At 32.0% G+C, this 15796-nt stretch overlaps 1 protein-coding gene across 1 annotated transcript in view; it reads left to right on the top strand.

The window, feature by feature from the left end:
* Positions 1-8074, top strand: part of LOC134727662 (nuclear receptor corepressor 1-like) — a 57862-nt gene extending 49788 nt beyond the window's left edge. Inside the window, exons 23-26 of the mRNA XM_063592043.1 lie at positions 595-746; positions 1768-1873; positions 2309-2455; positions 5861-8074. Coding sequence (XP_063448113.1) covers positions 595-746; positions 1768-1873; positions 2309-2455; positions 5861-7341 — 1886 coding nt within the window. The 3' untranslated portion in view covers positions 7342-8074. The remainder of the gene's footprint in view (positions 1-594; positions 747-1767; positions 1874-2308; positions 2456-5860) is intronic.
* Positions 8075-15796: the final 7722 nt, after the last annotated feature.

Genomic DNA, 15796 nt, shown 5'->3' with positions numbered 1-15796 from the left:
TCAGTGATGCCAGTACTGAAGAACTGGGTGGGGACTGATGATTTATTGAACAGCAGTGGGAATCCAGAAAAGTGATAAAAACATACAATTTCAAGCGCATTAAACATCTTTTAGATTAATTTTCAGATAGGCTTGAAAAAAGTTATGAGCTTGTATATCATAACAGTATGAATAAACAGTAGATCTTAGAATGTCATTAATCTACTTTCCCTAAAAAAAATCAGCACTTTTACCGGTATATGTTTTTAACTGGGGTTTTTTAACATCAGATAAAACTGGCAATCACAAAGATTTTAATATCAGAGGAAGACAGTGTGATATTTCTTTAAATCTTGGTTATTTTTTAAATTGATTAAAGCTGTTTTTCTGATAAATTTTTTTTGGAGTTTATTGGAGGCACTTGCATTTTACCACTTGATTATTTTTCGGATTTCTCCCACCACCATAAACAATTGAAAACATGTGCATTCAAAACAACATTAAACATCTTTAACAGACAAATTACATTTTTGAGATGAAAATTGCATCAGTCAACTTTCAACCTTTTTAACTCATATATATATTTTATATAAAAATACATATTTTCTATTTCAGTGACACCTCCAAATGTTCATGTGGACACGACATCTAATATCCCTAGCGCCCCTCAAACATCATCACAAATGGCCGACTCATCAGAATCACCACGACCTCGTTCATTTACTACTCCACATCAGATGAGGTGGAAGAAAGGACATATTCCACAGGTAATTTATCTAATCCAGTATGACATTTTATCACTTTAGCATTAAGAGTAGGATTAATTCCCTTACTGTACACTTTTACTTGGTAAGAGGAAAGTTTGTTATTGTGATACAGAGATAAAAAAAAAACTCCTTTTTCTACTCATGTCTCAAGAAAAAGAAAAGAAATTTATTAGATCATATGAATTAATGCTGATACTGAAAATTCCATATTTACTGGTATATTAAATTTGGGCACAGATCAATGTTACAGTCATGCTTCTTTATAATTTTTGTCCGGAATAATGAATATGCATATTTGCAACTGGACATTTAGCAATCAAGCAGTATTTGAAGAATGTTTTAAGCCATATTTTTATGACCCACCTACGATAGTAGAGGGGCATTATGTTTTCTGGTTTGTGGCTCCGTTTGTTTGTTCGTCCGTCCGTCCATCCATCCGTTCATTCCTTTGTCTGCAGGTTAAAGTTTTTGGTCAAGGTAGTTTTTGATAAAGATGAAGTCCAATCAACTTAAAACTTAGTACACTTGTTGCTTATGATATGATCTTTCTAATTTTAAAGCCAAATTAGACTTTTGACCCGAATTTCACGGTCAACTAAACATATAAAATGAAAGTGAGATTTTCAGGTTAAAGTTTTTGGTCAAGGTAGTTTTTGATGAAGATGAAGTCCAATCAACTTGAAACGTAGTACACTTGTTGCTTATGATATGATCTTTCTAATTTTAAAGCCAAATTAGACTTTTGACCCAAATTTCACGGTCCATAGAACATGGAAAATGATAGTGACAGTGGGGCATCCGTGTACTTTGGACACATTCTTGTTTATCTCATAATATTGAAAAAGAGAAAGTACTTAATGTCATCTTTTTAAAAATAGACAGTTAGAAGATACAAATTATATGATACTATGATAGGAAATTTTCAGGTTCCTCCCAAAATAGTAGAAAAATAAAGTGAGCAAAATGGTTGTGACAAAATGTATTAGATTTATAAGACCAACTTTATTTCTCTATTTTTTAGGAGGGTGAACACAGTAGTGATGGCATGCCACAGAAAGAATTAGATGTGGATAGGAAACGACCTGACCAATCACATTCTCCCAGAGTTCCTCTGGATACATCTGTTGGTTAGTTTATACTCAATTCTGTTTTTTTTTATGTGAGTCCTTCCTGCACGAGTGTGAATGGGTAGTCATCTCCTGCTATGCATACATTATATCCCTTGGAAGGACAAGATTGAATCAGTAAAATTACAGATCAGACCACTTTTTCTGGTATAAATAAACTTATCATAGATTCCAGGATTAAAATTTTGAATGTGCGCCAGACACAAATTTTGTCTACAAAAGACTCATCAGTGACGCTTTAATAGAAAAAAGTCAAAAAGGCTGAGTAATGGACAAATTTGAAGAGAATTGAAGACCAAAAATTCTAAAGAATCAAACAATGAAAACATGTCACTAGCTAGTAGTGAAATTGTTCACAGGAAGTTAAAAATTATATGATATAATGAAGGTTTAAATGAAAAATTTGTGGTTGCTAATATGTTTTCTTTCTTTTAGGGAGTGTTGAAAGCAACAGTGAAGCCCAGTCAACAAAAATATCTCCTCCACGATCTCCAAGGTCAAGGGCGTCTTCAATGCATGTGACCTCATCAGTAGCTGCTAGTCATCAACACATCTCTAATTTACTTGCCAAACCTAAACAAGGTAAGGGCTATTCCATCCAAGTGGATTTGGGAGGGTAGGAAGGGACTACAAAAACCACCTCACAACCTGAATACCTTCTTACACTAATAGAACAGGAAGGATATGAGGTATCAATCCATGACGCACACCCAGTACATGGACAGCAAAAATTACACATGAGGCAAAGGAACAGTGCTTCTATTGCTTTTCTTTATTTCAAAATCACAGCGAGTTCTTTAATTTTATATTTTTATATTAAAGGGACATACAACTATGTATGACCCACAAACCCTTTCAAAAAATAAAACTTATCTTCCTAACCTTCCACATTTTCTTCAATGGTGTGACCAAAAACTACTTGAATTGTTATGAACATGGTTATTATAAAAAAGAAGGTGTATTATGATTGACTGAGATTAAATTACTTAAAACAAAATTAGCACAGCAACAACTGTTAACCACTAAATTACAGGTTCCTGACTTGGGACAGGCACATACATACTGAATGTGGCGGTGTCCCCCTCCCCAACCTTGGACATTAGTGTTAGAGTACAACATAAGAACGAACTATAAAAATGAGTTGAAACAGGATTAACTCATCACATGGATACCAATAAAAATACATCTCTAACAAAATAACAATGGATGTGGCCTGTACTTGTACATCCCAACAACAAAAAGACTTAAGTATGGATCTGAGAGTACTCACAGTTACTGACAACTAGTTCAAAGCCAATAAAAGCAACACAATCATGCATCTATTAAAGAACTTTTTTTCCAAAAAGATTTATATAAATGTTGTAAGAAATACTTCAAATAAATTAAACAATTAAAATGTTGAATTTATTAACATCTAGTACACTAGTTCTGAAATAATTGAATATTTTGAAACATCTAATGCCTGAATTTTTTTATATTTTTAAAGTTTGCTTTTACTATGGGTTGTTCTAAATGTGAATAGAAATATTGTTCTGAATAACAATTTTATATATCTGTGGAGTACTTCTAACTGGCTTTTTTTAATTATGTTATTTTCATAGATAAAAAAAATTGTTTTTCGCCAAAAAAAAATCAGCTTTAAAGGGGCACTAGCTGTCAAATTCATAGTCACAGATTTGACTCAAATTCTCATATTTGATTTATAAAAATGTAAAACATTTATCCAAGATATCAAAAGTCTAAAATAAACAGTTTACATGGGTTCTATAATATGTAGGTTGGTTTTGTGTTTATTTTAGTCCAGACGCCATCTAATAAACTAATGATTTGACCTCAGAAGACCATATAAGTGATGTTAACATAAATAAAGATATGAATAGATTAAGCCAACACATGCAAATGGATTTTTATAAGTCGGGTTGATTTTATTTTATAGATTAAAAATATATGTTTTTCGTTGTTTTTACCGGTATAAGAATGATTTTATGTGGATCGAATCAGTTATCAAATTATTGACTTTTGTTTCACTTTCATTGTTGACATTCTTTTTCTTTAAATAACCAGTACACGTACAATGCCCACCTTGTCAATCTCTAGCTAGGGGGTTAAATTGAAGTTCACATGAATACGGATTTAATGAGGTCTTGCAAGTGAATAATTAATTATCAATGTTTCTGAGCTTAATTTGACAAAATTGAACCATTTTGGCTGCTAAAAGCGAATTATTATTTCACTTTTTCATTTTCATTATTGATTGAACCAAAAAAAACTTATTTTAGATTTTTTGTAAATCTCGTAGCTAGTGCCGCTTTAAACAAGCCAAAATTGATCAGCATTTTTATGCCCCACCTACAATAGAAGAGGGGCATTATGTTTTCTGGTCTGTGCCTCCGTTCGTTCGTTCGTTCGTCCGTTCGTTCGTCCCGTTTCAGGTTAAAGTTTTTGGTCGAGGTAGTTTTTGATGAAGTTGAAGTCCAATCAACTTGAAACTTAGTATACATGTGCCCTATGATAGGATCTTTCTAATTTTGATGCCAAATTAGAGTTTTGACCCCAATTTTTGGGTTCACTGAACATAGAAAATGATAGTGCAAATTTCAGGTTAAAGTTTTTGGTCAAGGTAGTTTTTGATGAAGTAGAAGTCCAATCAACTTGAAACTTAGTACACATATTAGCTATGATATGATCTTAATAATTTTAATGCCAAATTAAAGTATTGACCCCAATTTCACGGTCCAGTGAACATGTAAAATGATAGTGCGAGTGGGGCATCCGTGTACTATGGACACATTCTTGTTAATTAAGTAACAATACATTTTGAATTTTGAAACCCCTGCATATATAGTGAAAGCATGTTCTTTTGTATTAAAAACTATTATTGCCATATACAACATAAACTAAAACTTCAAACTTTGAGAGTGAAAAGTTTTTCATATTGAATGATACTGTTTAATGCTTTTAAAATTAACATGTATTTATTAATGAACATTAAGTTTTGGTCCCTATATTGAAAATTGTAAACAGAAAGGAAATAATATTTTTAGTGCTAGAATAAATGATTTTTTAACTTCAGAATAAAAGTTTTCAGAAATGTAAGTATTAGCTTAGGTATAATGCCCAAATTTAACCTAGACATCATAAACATGACATTATTGAGGAGATTTGGCAATTTTATTTAGCAAAAAATAAGAAATTTCAAATTTTGGTTAAATTATTAAAAAAAAGCTTATATGATGCCCAAATAAATTTTTGCCTGTGAATTGATAGACACAAAACACCTCCTGTATCAATATCTTATTTAGCAAGGGTTGGGATCTTTATTATACTCAATAAGGAAGACTTGAACAGAAAAGATTTTGCAATTTTTCTATCAAAATTTACTGCCACACTGTTGATTTAAATACATACCATAAAAAGAACATGTTTTAAACCAACACTTCAATATTTATTTTAATACATATGTTTTACATTTATTTCTGCAAATTTTGAAATTCTGATTTTTCTCTTCCCCTACTCTCAAAGATGGATATACTGATATACCAATCTGTCCATCTGTCCCATTAACTACAAATCAGAGCTTCCTAAAATTTGCTATCAGTTTTAATATGAACATGCTTCACTGTTTACCTAATTCTTATATTTTCTAACTCATAAAATAATTGCAATTTATATATATATATTTTATTAGCATTATCTACAACTAAGGGATGTTCCTTAAAAAAAAAACCAGAAAAGTCACTTCCAAATCCCAAGTACTGGTGGATTTCATCTATTTGTTTTCATAATGCAAATATTAGTGAAATTTTAATTTGCCGCGATCAGTGGTTACCCCATATTTAAAGTGCCTTCCCTTGGTGCCTTGTATGTTTTAATGGAACAGCCATAAGAGCTTCCTGAACTTTGGTGTTAATCTTCATGTTAGTTGATCATTAAACTATGGTTTATTTATTCATCTTACTTTTAAGTGTATTTTTTCTCTGTTTTCAGAAGAAAGATCAAATGTTGGGTCACCTCATTCTTCAGAGTGCTCCAATGTGTCTTCAGATATATCTACACTAGACTATGTTAAAAACAAAATTGCCGAGGTTTTGAGTGAGGATAATACACAAGATAAATCACCCAAACAAAATCTTCAGCAACAACAACAACAGCCATCTTTAATGCCAGGTCAACAGCAGCGACCTCCATCTGCCAACATGCCAATGCATCAACGTAATCAACCAGGTCAAAAATTGCCAGTGCCGCATGGACTACAAGTACATCCTCACATGTCAACATCACGATCTCATTCACCAATGGCTGCTCAGCCGATACAGCAGCAACCAGAGTCATCACAGTACAGACAGAGAGAAATGGTTCAGTCTCATCCAACAAGTACTTCTCAGCCATCTGAGAGTTATCATCAGGAAGGAGAATTCAGGCAGCAGGTTGGTTCTTCCTCATTCAATGAGGGTGCAGAAAGTTCAACCAATCCTGCATCTTATCACACTGGCAAGAAAAGGTTTTTGGGCAGATCTAGAGCTCGCCCAGAACAGGAGGAGACCATGGGCAAGACACAAAATGTTAGTGTGCCAAGGGAACATCAAAAAGTGACACAATCAACTATATCTGAAATTCAAAAAGCTTCAAGTTCTGAGAAGAAAGGTCCAAGATCTGAATATGATTTTCCTGATAGTCCAGATGATGATAGGCCTATAGTTAAAGGTGGTTATAAAGGACTTTCTGGTAGCACAAGAAGCCCAAGCACTAGGAGTCCAAGACGTGGTGTTGTTGATAGCTCAGATAATAGTCGTGGTTCTCATTCAGAACAGGCAAGATCAAATGAAAGTCAGATACAAAGTTCTAGTGATGTAACAGCTGACAGAAGTGATTCACATGTTGGTAGTTCTCACATTAGTGCTGATCAGAGTTCAATGGATGGCAGATTCTCTCGTAAATCTTCCAAACATGATGGTATGGAAGTTGAGGAGAGTTCTAATATATCCCACCCAAGTGTTGACAGTACTCACTCTGATAGGATGGTTATTGAAGAATCGGGCACCATTGACAGTTCATCAAATATTTCTTCACCAAGACCCGACCGACCTAAGTCTTCAAGGTCATCTCGTGACAGTGACAACAGCCCTAGGAGTAGCTCAGACATCCATGACAATGTAGACCGTGTTTCACAAAGCCGGACCCCAGACAGTGGCATACTTCCTATGTCTTATGGACGATCGAGGAGTCCACGTGGGGCTCCAGAATCATCACATTTCAATGCACCTGATCAAGGAAGTCGACCACATTCAAGTTCAGATGTCAGTGGTAACAATCAACCAGTGAGCTCATCACAAATGAGTATGTCTTATGGAACAGGAAACCAGGTTGTATCCAGTATGTCACATGAGTCGGAAAGATCATACTGGACCCAGGAACAAGCTCCATTATTGTTGGCAAAATATGAGACTTTATCTGATGATGATGAATAACTGTCGTCTGCAATGTCAAGGGCCCTGATAATGTATTTACTCTGTCTTGGTATTGTCTTTTTATTTAAATTTGGGAAAGTATTTTTAAAAAAATATTGATAGATTCCTGGTGAAAGCAATGTTTTATATCAGTATTTTCATTACTCACTAAAGTATGTAATCACATTTTATTGAATTCAGTTGTATACAAAAGTAAAATAAAAACCTTCACTCAAAATTACAGACAAAAATTTTGGGTAATAGACAATTTTTCCACCAAATTTTCAAAAGAATTTTCAGTACTTAATTCATGTTAAAAAAATGCAGTTTAATTGATTCTTCTTTCTATTTATAATGATTGTTTCTCTCTTGACTGTCATTTTCAGTTTTACAGTTCTTTTCTTAATGCAAAATTTCACCTTTTTTGGCAGTTCAAAGCATATTGGTTAATACATTAAACTTCTTTGAAAATTATTTATAGTATCAAACCAGAGATCAAAGAGCTGTGCTTCTAGATCAAAAGGGATGTATATTATTTTGGCTTGTACAATTATCATTTTTTAGTTAAATGATATTTTATTGCTTGCATTCATATTTTTGTTTTGTTTTATGTTTGTTTTAACAATGAGATTTTAACTTATTTAAGACAGTAGTTTTTTAGACAACACATTTGTTTTCATTTAAAATTACACTTACTCCTAAAGGAAGAACAATTTATTGAGAGTTAATGGGTTTGTAAAACCATAGCTTTTTTGACTTTAAAGAGATTTGTATAATTGATATTAGTAGTCTTTTATCTAAAATGAACCTGATTTTCACCTGAACAATTAAGACTCCTTCCTAACACTTGACTTTAATTTACAGTTTTTGATCAAATCAAAGATGTGATCATGTTCAACAAATTTGGTTGTTTTTAGCTGTAAAAATAGTTTATTATGTCCCCTTCCAGCGCTATATTTTTTGCGGCAATACCAGATATTTTTGAAAAGTTATGTAACAAACAGCATGTACAGTACAGTGCATGGTTATGAGGAATTTCAAATATATCTCATGAATTTATTTTAGTAATTATTGTTTTAAAATGTTCCACTAAATTGAGTCTCCTTTCTTGTTTTTCAAACAATGAATTATATTTCTATACTGTTATGTTTTATACCAAATACCAAATAACCTTATCTTTGTTAAACAAAATATTACTCTTTTTCTGACAAAAGATTTCAAAAAAAACATCAGACATTTAATACCAATCTACATATACATGATATATATAAGTATAGGAAAAGAAAAAGTAAATGTTTTTGGAATTTATTGACTTGAATAAGATTTCTTTTGCACATCAATTTGCTCTGGGTTTCTTTTTGGCTTGGAGACTCAGTTTTGTGGATTTTGTATATTGTTCGCTGGTAGAACCTGTTTGCTGTATATATTTTTTGTTTGTTATAGAGATATTATGGTATTAAGAATTGATCACATGACATGATGATGGGAAATAGTAGCTATTAGGAACTGATCACATGACATGATGATAGCCAATAGTAGCTAGTAGAAACTGGTCACATGATGTGACAGGTGAATTGTATGATATATTTTACCAGTTGCTATGGCAATTGTGCAAAGTACGCATGTGGAAGATTTTCTTGTGTTTTGATAAGCAAGTATATTTTAAATATATAAAGATTTTGTTATGTCCAACGTTTTGAAAAAAACCTATCATGTACTAATGCTTTTCAGACAATTAAAGTGACTATTAAATTATTATTTGTTGATGTATGTGTGTTTCCCCATGCACTTGATTGTTATTTGACATATCTCACACTGTGTGGTTTCAATTTGCATTCAGTAGGTATTTCTTTTTAAAGAAATGTAGAAAGTTAGTGATGAGATTCATACAGTTGTCCAATGGGGAAAGACATTGGAATTAGATCGTGCATTGCATGCATGTAGATTTTATACGCAATGTTTTAATAGGGCATCATTAAATTTAAGAAATCATGTAACAAATTTACTATATTTTCACTTTTATTTTCTCATAAACTGGTATTGACATGTATATTTAGCACGGCGTTTTGCATTTGCGCCGATTTTTTCTTTCATTTGCGCCGATTTTTTTACAGGTAAATTACAGGTGAATAGATATAAGAAGATGTGATATGAGTGCCAATGAGAGAACTCTCCATCCAAGTCATGTTATTTTTCATTTAACATTATAGACCTCTTCCACTAGCCACTTGTACAAATTTATGAATTGTCAATCATAACATGTATATAACTGTTGTCCCCTGCTCACAGTGGGGAGGTGGAAGAAGGCCTACAAGATACATCTCCAGACATTTTCCCTGACCGTAACCGTAGTTCTTTAGCCTCTGTCTTTCGGACTTCTGCCACATATTTATGCTCGATCTGTGTTTTGACAATAAAATCCGAGGTGACTCTGGCTTTACACAGTTTATAGTACATTAGTAAGATATGTTGTTATATTTCAGGACACTTATCTTCCGATATGTATGGCCCTTGATGATTAAAGAATTGTCTCCTCGGCCCGTTTCAGTGTGCAATATGTTTATCAATGAAGTTGCAGAAAAATATGAATCAAAATTATCTTAAACATAAATGAAAAACATTTAGAACCAAATGTTATCAATACAATGGTATAGTACATGTACAAGTATTAATTTACCTGTAAATCTAATTAGAAGCAAATAAAAAATCGGCGCAAATGAAAAAATGAAATCGGCGCAAATGAAAGAATGAAAATTTTCAAAATCGGCGCAAATGTCATACGCCCATTTAGCAGTCATGTGATGTTGAAATAGATCTGTCATGTGATCAAGAATTGAACTGTCATGTGAATCATGTGATCAAATTTACCATGTAAAATTTATTGTAGCATTTATTTTCAAGCTGAATATTAAATAAATGTTGAGTCATTTTAGGGTTTGTCTTTTCTTTTATAGAAAAACAAAAGATATGGGGTATCTTTTTATAACACAAAATCAGAACATGCACAATGAAATAACACACAAAAGGCAAAGAATCAGCTATTTTACTGAGGTTCTTCATCTGATTATCTTTATTGTAACACTTGGCCCATGTCACAAGAGAACAACATAAAAAATTCAGAAACAAATTACATGTATGTGAATGAAACATGCAAGTAAACATCCAAAAACACAATAAAATTTAGAAATGATTTTAACTCAACAACAAAGAAGTAAAACTCTATTAAATTCTTTGGAGTGAAAATTGCACCAAAACCAGGAGAACAGGTGCCTTAGTAATCCATGTAAATAATATCAAGGTTGGACGATCCCTGCCAGACAGGCATGTAGTAAATACAATCCTTCCATGCATATATATATATATATATAGCTCATGATCACCATTGTATATTATTTCTGAAAAGAGACAACCAGAAAAAAGTTGACATCAACCAACGAACCATGAAAATTGTGTCAAGGTCAGATGAAACCTGTCAGACAGACATGTACACTTTTCAATAATTCCAACACCACATATAGTTCAAATCTGAGAACTGAACTTCTCACAAAAACTTAACTGATGCATGGAAAAACACTCAAATTCTACAACTATATTCATCTTGCTATTCCAAAAGATTGTTATTCTATTATTAACAAGAGTGACATGTTGAAATGTTTGGCCTACTTCATGAAGTCAAGGTCAAGTTAATTTTTGGCAATGTATTAGGCCCTTTATAGCTTGCTGTTCAGTGTGAGCCAAGTCGCAATGTTGAAGGCTGTAATTGTTTTCTTTTACAAATTATGACTTGGCAGAGAGTTGTCTCATTGGCACTCATACCACATATTGTATCTATGTACACTTTACAATCCTTAAAATCACTAAAAATAGCTGAATTGTTGCTTATATTACTTGAAAAACAGAAAACATATAAACATAACATTGACTAATGAACCATGAAAATGAGGTCAAGGTCAGATGAAACCTGCCTGATTGACACATACTCATTACAGTAACCACATATAATAAACCTGCTGATTATAGTATTTGAGGAACAAACATAATCACGTAACTTTAAATCTAATACGTAATATGAGGTCCTAGTCTGGTGAAATACAGGGCCATCTTAATTTGGGGTAGGAATTTTAAATGAAACCTCTGACAAATTAAATACCATCCTCTCTGGTGACCTGTTGCCAAGCAAAATTTCTACCAATATACATCATACCCATTTTGTCAGTGAAATTGGATTGTTTTGTTTTTGCCCTAAATATCCACATCTTTCGAGAGTTGTCTCATTTGCAAAAATTTTCGGAAATTTTGCATTGTGGAAATTTCAACTTCCTACAGTTGAAGTTGGTAGATAATAAAAAGATGAAACAATTGACAAACATGGTTTATTTATCTTTAACAAATGAAGAAATAATCATTAACAATTATTGTGAAATAAATATATGTGAATAACCACATGCCATAGAAATCATACAAGCAGTCTGGCAATGTTTATTACTCTTATTTAATTGGACCTAATCGACTGATGCTTCAAGCAAAGCCAATCAATGTTACTTTATCATCTTAACTTGATCAGCCAAGGCCGAAGCAGCTATGTAATGGACGTTTGCTGTGAAAGTCAAAAGTTTTATCACTAACTGACTTATATTTCAGTGGAAAAGTCTTTCCTAAATTTTAACACCTTTATTATCACTTTATAACTAATAAAATACTGATAAATGTTAGTCCATTTTTAAAAGACCTTAACTGACCAAGGAAAATTAATAACATAACATCACATAAAGCTGTCAGGCAACAATCAATGTATAATGATAATATAGCATTTTAAAGCTTTGCTTGCTAACTGTCAGAATTAAAACACCTGACTTGGATTCAATACTAAAGTATCTGATGCAAATATTGACAATTTTTCATCAGCAAAGCATATTCAAAATAATATAACTGTTTTACCATTGACTTTTTAAAATGAACCTTATCCATCTGTGTCACTAGCCTTAGAGGATATAAATATTTTGGAGTTACGCCTTGAATGGATAATTGGCTACAGAAACCATTTCAAAAGGAACATGATTTTTACATTTTTCAATAAAAATCTGAAAAAATCTTAAGTAACAGAAATGTATATGAGAGGGGTTTAAAGTTTAAACATTGACTGATTTAGGAACATCCTTTATTCAAATCATTTTAATCAATAAATGTTAAAAATATCTTTTGCCTAGTTTAATTTTGATCTCTAGTAATTAGTTTCTTTCTTTTCTTCAATACCAGACAACTTTGAGAGTATTGAGGTAAAAAAAGGACATGTCTCACAACAAATAACAGTACAGTTCAACAGCATCAAATTGCCATCAAATATGGAACCCGGAAACCATTCACAAAAAATCTTACAAAAAGTTCTATAACAATACTGTTTTCATAATTCCATCATTACACATTACACATTTACAAGCTTCATGCAGACAGAAAAAAGGATATGCATTCATATGTACATACTACAGTAAATTCATTATTATTTGTTGGATACCAATTTTCCTGGATTTCGCGGGTACAGATTGAGAAACTATGAACTAAAATGTTCATCAAAATACATGTGTTCTAACTTCTTAAAAGAGGGATTTAATATTTAAACTTTATGGCCAACCCAACAAATTGAATATCAACACAGATGCAATATATGTATTTCCTCATGAGGCTCAATTCATGAAAATTGGTATCTAATAAAATAAAAGAATCCACGGAATCTGAAAAAACAATACAAAACTCACTCAAAACATCTTATATCACAATTAAGCTACATTGCATAATAAACATGGATTCTTTCATCAAACTCATGATTTATATAAATAACACCAAAACATGTTTGTGACACATACAGAAAAAACACAAGATGTATTTAATTAACACCTAAAGAATATAACTTGCAGGGAACTAATCTATGAATATAAAATGTCCAAATACCAAATAAAATTCTTTTTTTTTCATTGTAATAATGGTAGGTATTTTTATCAAAACTTAAATAAATTGATTTCACATTAGTCACATATCTTATTTTTTAAACAAAACTCTAAACATGGAAAAGTCTGAATCCACTTATAGCACCCAGAAATCATCAACTTTGAAAAAGATCAAATAACTATAAAATATAGTCTTTTCTCTAATGACTATTGTAGAAGTAAAAGTGTAAGTCAGAGGCAGATTTAGGGGGGGGCACCCCCTTTTGAGAAAAAAATTTGGTTGCTTATATAGGGATTCACTGAAGCATGAAGCGATCAGGTCCCCTCTTAGGCAGCCAGTGGGCCCCCACTTATGAAAATTTCTGCATCCACCACTGTTAGTACAGCAATTCCAAACAACCATTTTCAACATCACACTTTGTGGCCAATTTATTCTTCATAAAAAGAGGCTCTTATAGGAATATCAGTCATTTCCGAGTGTAATGGCATTTTCCACCCCTAAACTGCATGTTTGTATATGTAGAAAAATACTGTGTACAATTTGTGATTTTTGTAGACAGACAATATCTGAAGCCTATCATAGAATGAATCACTATTGCCATTTATAAAACAGATCAGAGAGGAACACAGTCATTGATTTTTTTCTCTCACATTTATCAATAATTTCTGTAACTATATACTTTGTAAAAAATAATGCAATGTGTGTTGGGTAGTTTTCTCAAAGAACAATGCCTAAATTGATATTTTGTAAACATAAAATCAATAAATATTTTTAGATGTAATTAGGGTGGTTCTATAAAATCATACAGGAGACCTAGGGAAGGTACCTCAAAATATAATCCATAAGTGGGTATTCAGTTGTGTTAGCCACAAGTCCAATGCCCAAGAGTCAAGAGTAGTAAAATTTTATTTGGACTAGTAATTATTTACAAAATTTTGTTTAGACACATAAGAAAAATGTCGGAATATTGGACCAATTTGAAAAGATTTTAGTGCAGACTGGGTATTTTTTGTACACTTAAAGTGTAAGAGAATTTATATAGTTACTATCTATAATGGTAACATTTTTAAGATATATATACCAGCTAATATTCCATGTAACTTATTGCTTTTAGAATTTTATTTTATTCTAACAAATGAACTCATTTCTAGTTCAACCTGCTGGCAACAATTACATTAGTAAACCATTACACAGTATACAATCCATCCTTCTTCCTCGTATTCTTCAAATACTGTTAATTCAGAAATTATAGCAGGCACTTATTATTGCGAATTTGTAATTTTAGATTTAAATGCAATTACAATTTTTACGATTTTGAGAAAAATCCAATTTAATTCATATAAAATATTACAAAATGCGAGTTCAAATTATTATCTCTTCTTATTTATAATTTGTATTCTTCATATAATAATACTGCTTCATTTTACATCCTTTATTAAAAAAAATGATTTTTTATTTGTCATTTTCTGCCATATTACACTTTAATATAAAGCAAAGTTTGCAAAAAGTTTGAAAACTACATATACATGATATAGCTACATAATAACAGATTTAATACATATCATCTAAAACATTTTGCTGACAATTAGATGTTGTATTGATATCAATGTCTCCCCTATAATGAACTTGCAAACACTGAGGCAAAAAGCTCGGACCAAAATTAGTTTTGATTTTGTTATTGCCCTATACAAAAAGTTAATTTTAAAAATCTAAATCTTACTTTTAAGTTTGAAGTGAGATATATCCTTTCCTTAGATTTACACATATTCAGAACAATTGCGAATTTCTGTGAAAAATATGAAAATAGGTGGAACACCAAAGTGACCAATGGAACAATATAGATATTTAAGATACAGAAATGACAGAAAATAGATAAACCCTGTGTGCACTTAGCTCAAGCTGTAATATAACCCAGTGAAGAAAATTTTATCAAAATAAACAAGACACAAGAGGAAAGTGCCATGCCAGTGGCGGATCCAGGGGGAGGGTTCCGGGTTGGAACCCCCCTTTTTTTTTTAAGGCCATCAATGCATTTAAGTTGGGACATATAGTTGGAACCCCCCTTTGTCCTGGGTTGGAACCTCCCTTTTAAAATGGCTGGATCTGCCCCTGAGTGCTAATAAATAACAGGTCAGAAGGAGTTTGAGCCAATGAGACAGACACCCATCAATAAACAAATTGAATAAATGGCATTGAAATGTTAACAAACTGTGTTCAACAGCAGACAAGTGTCCTTACAATAAATCAAGCTTTAAATCACACTGAATCTATAAATTTGCTTATTCCTTTCCTATGGAAAATCAAGACGCATATTTTCTCTTCCCGAAATTCTATTTTTTTTCAAATTTATGCATTTCAAAAAACAATCACACAGGCCTATCTACATGTTCCTAAAACTTGTTATGTATAGCACATTGTCTATTGAAAAAGAATTCCTTCATAAAAATGTTTCAAAAAAATTTCACCAGCTGTTATCCTTAAAAGATATATTTCTTTGTAATATTCCACGAATCTGCTATGACAACAGGAATCC

The sequence above is a fragment of the Mytilus trossulus genome, chromosome 8, assembly GCF_036588685.1.
Source record: "Mytilus trossulus isolate FHL-02 chromosome 8, PNRI_Mtr1.1.1.hap1, whole genome shotgun sequence".
NCBI lineage: Eukaryota > Metazoa > Mollusca > Bivalvia > Mytilida > Mytilidae > Mytilus > Mytilus trossulus.
The sequence above is the reverse complement of the archived record's forward strand: the minus strand, read 5'-3'. Positions and strand labels throughout refer to the sequence as shown.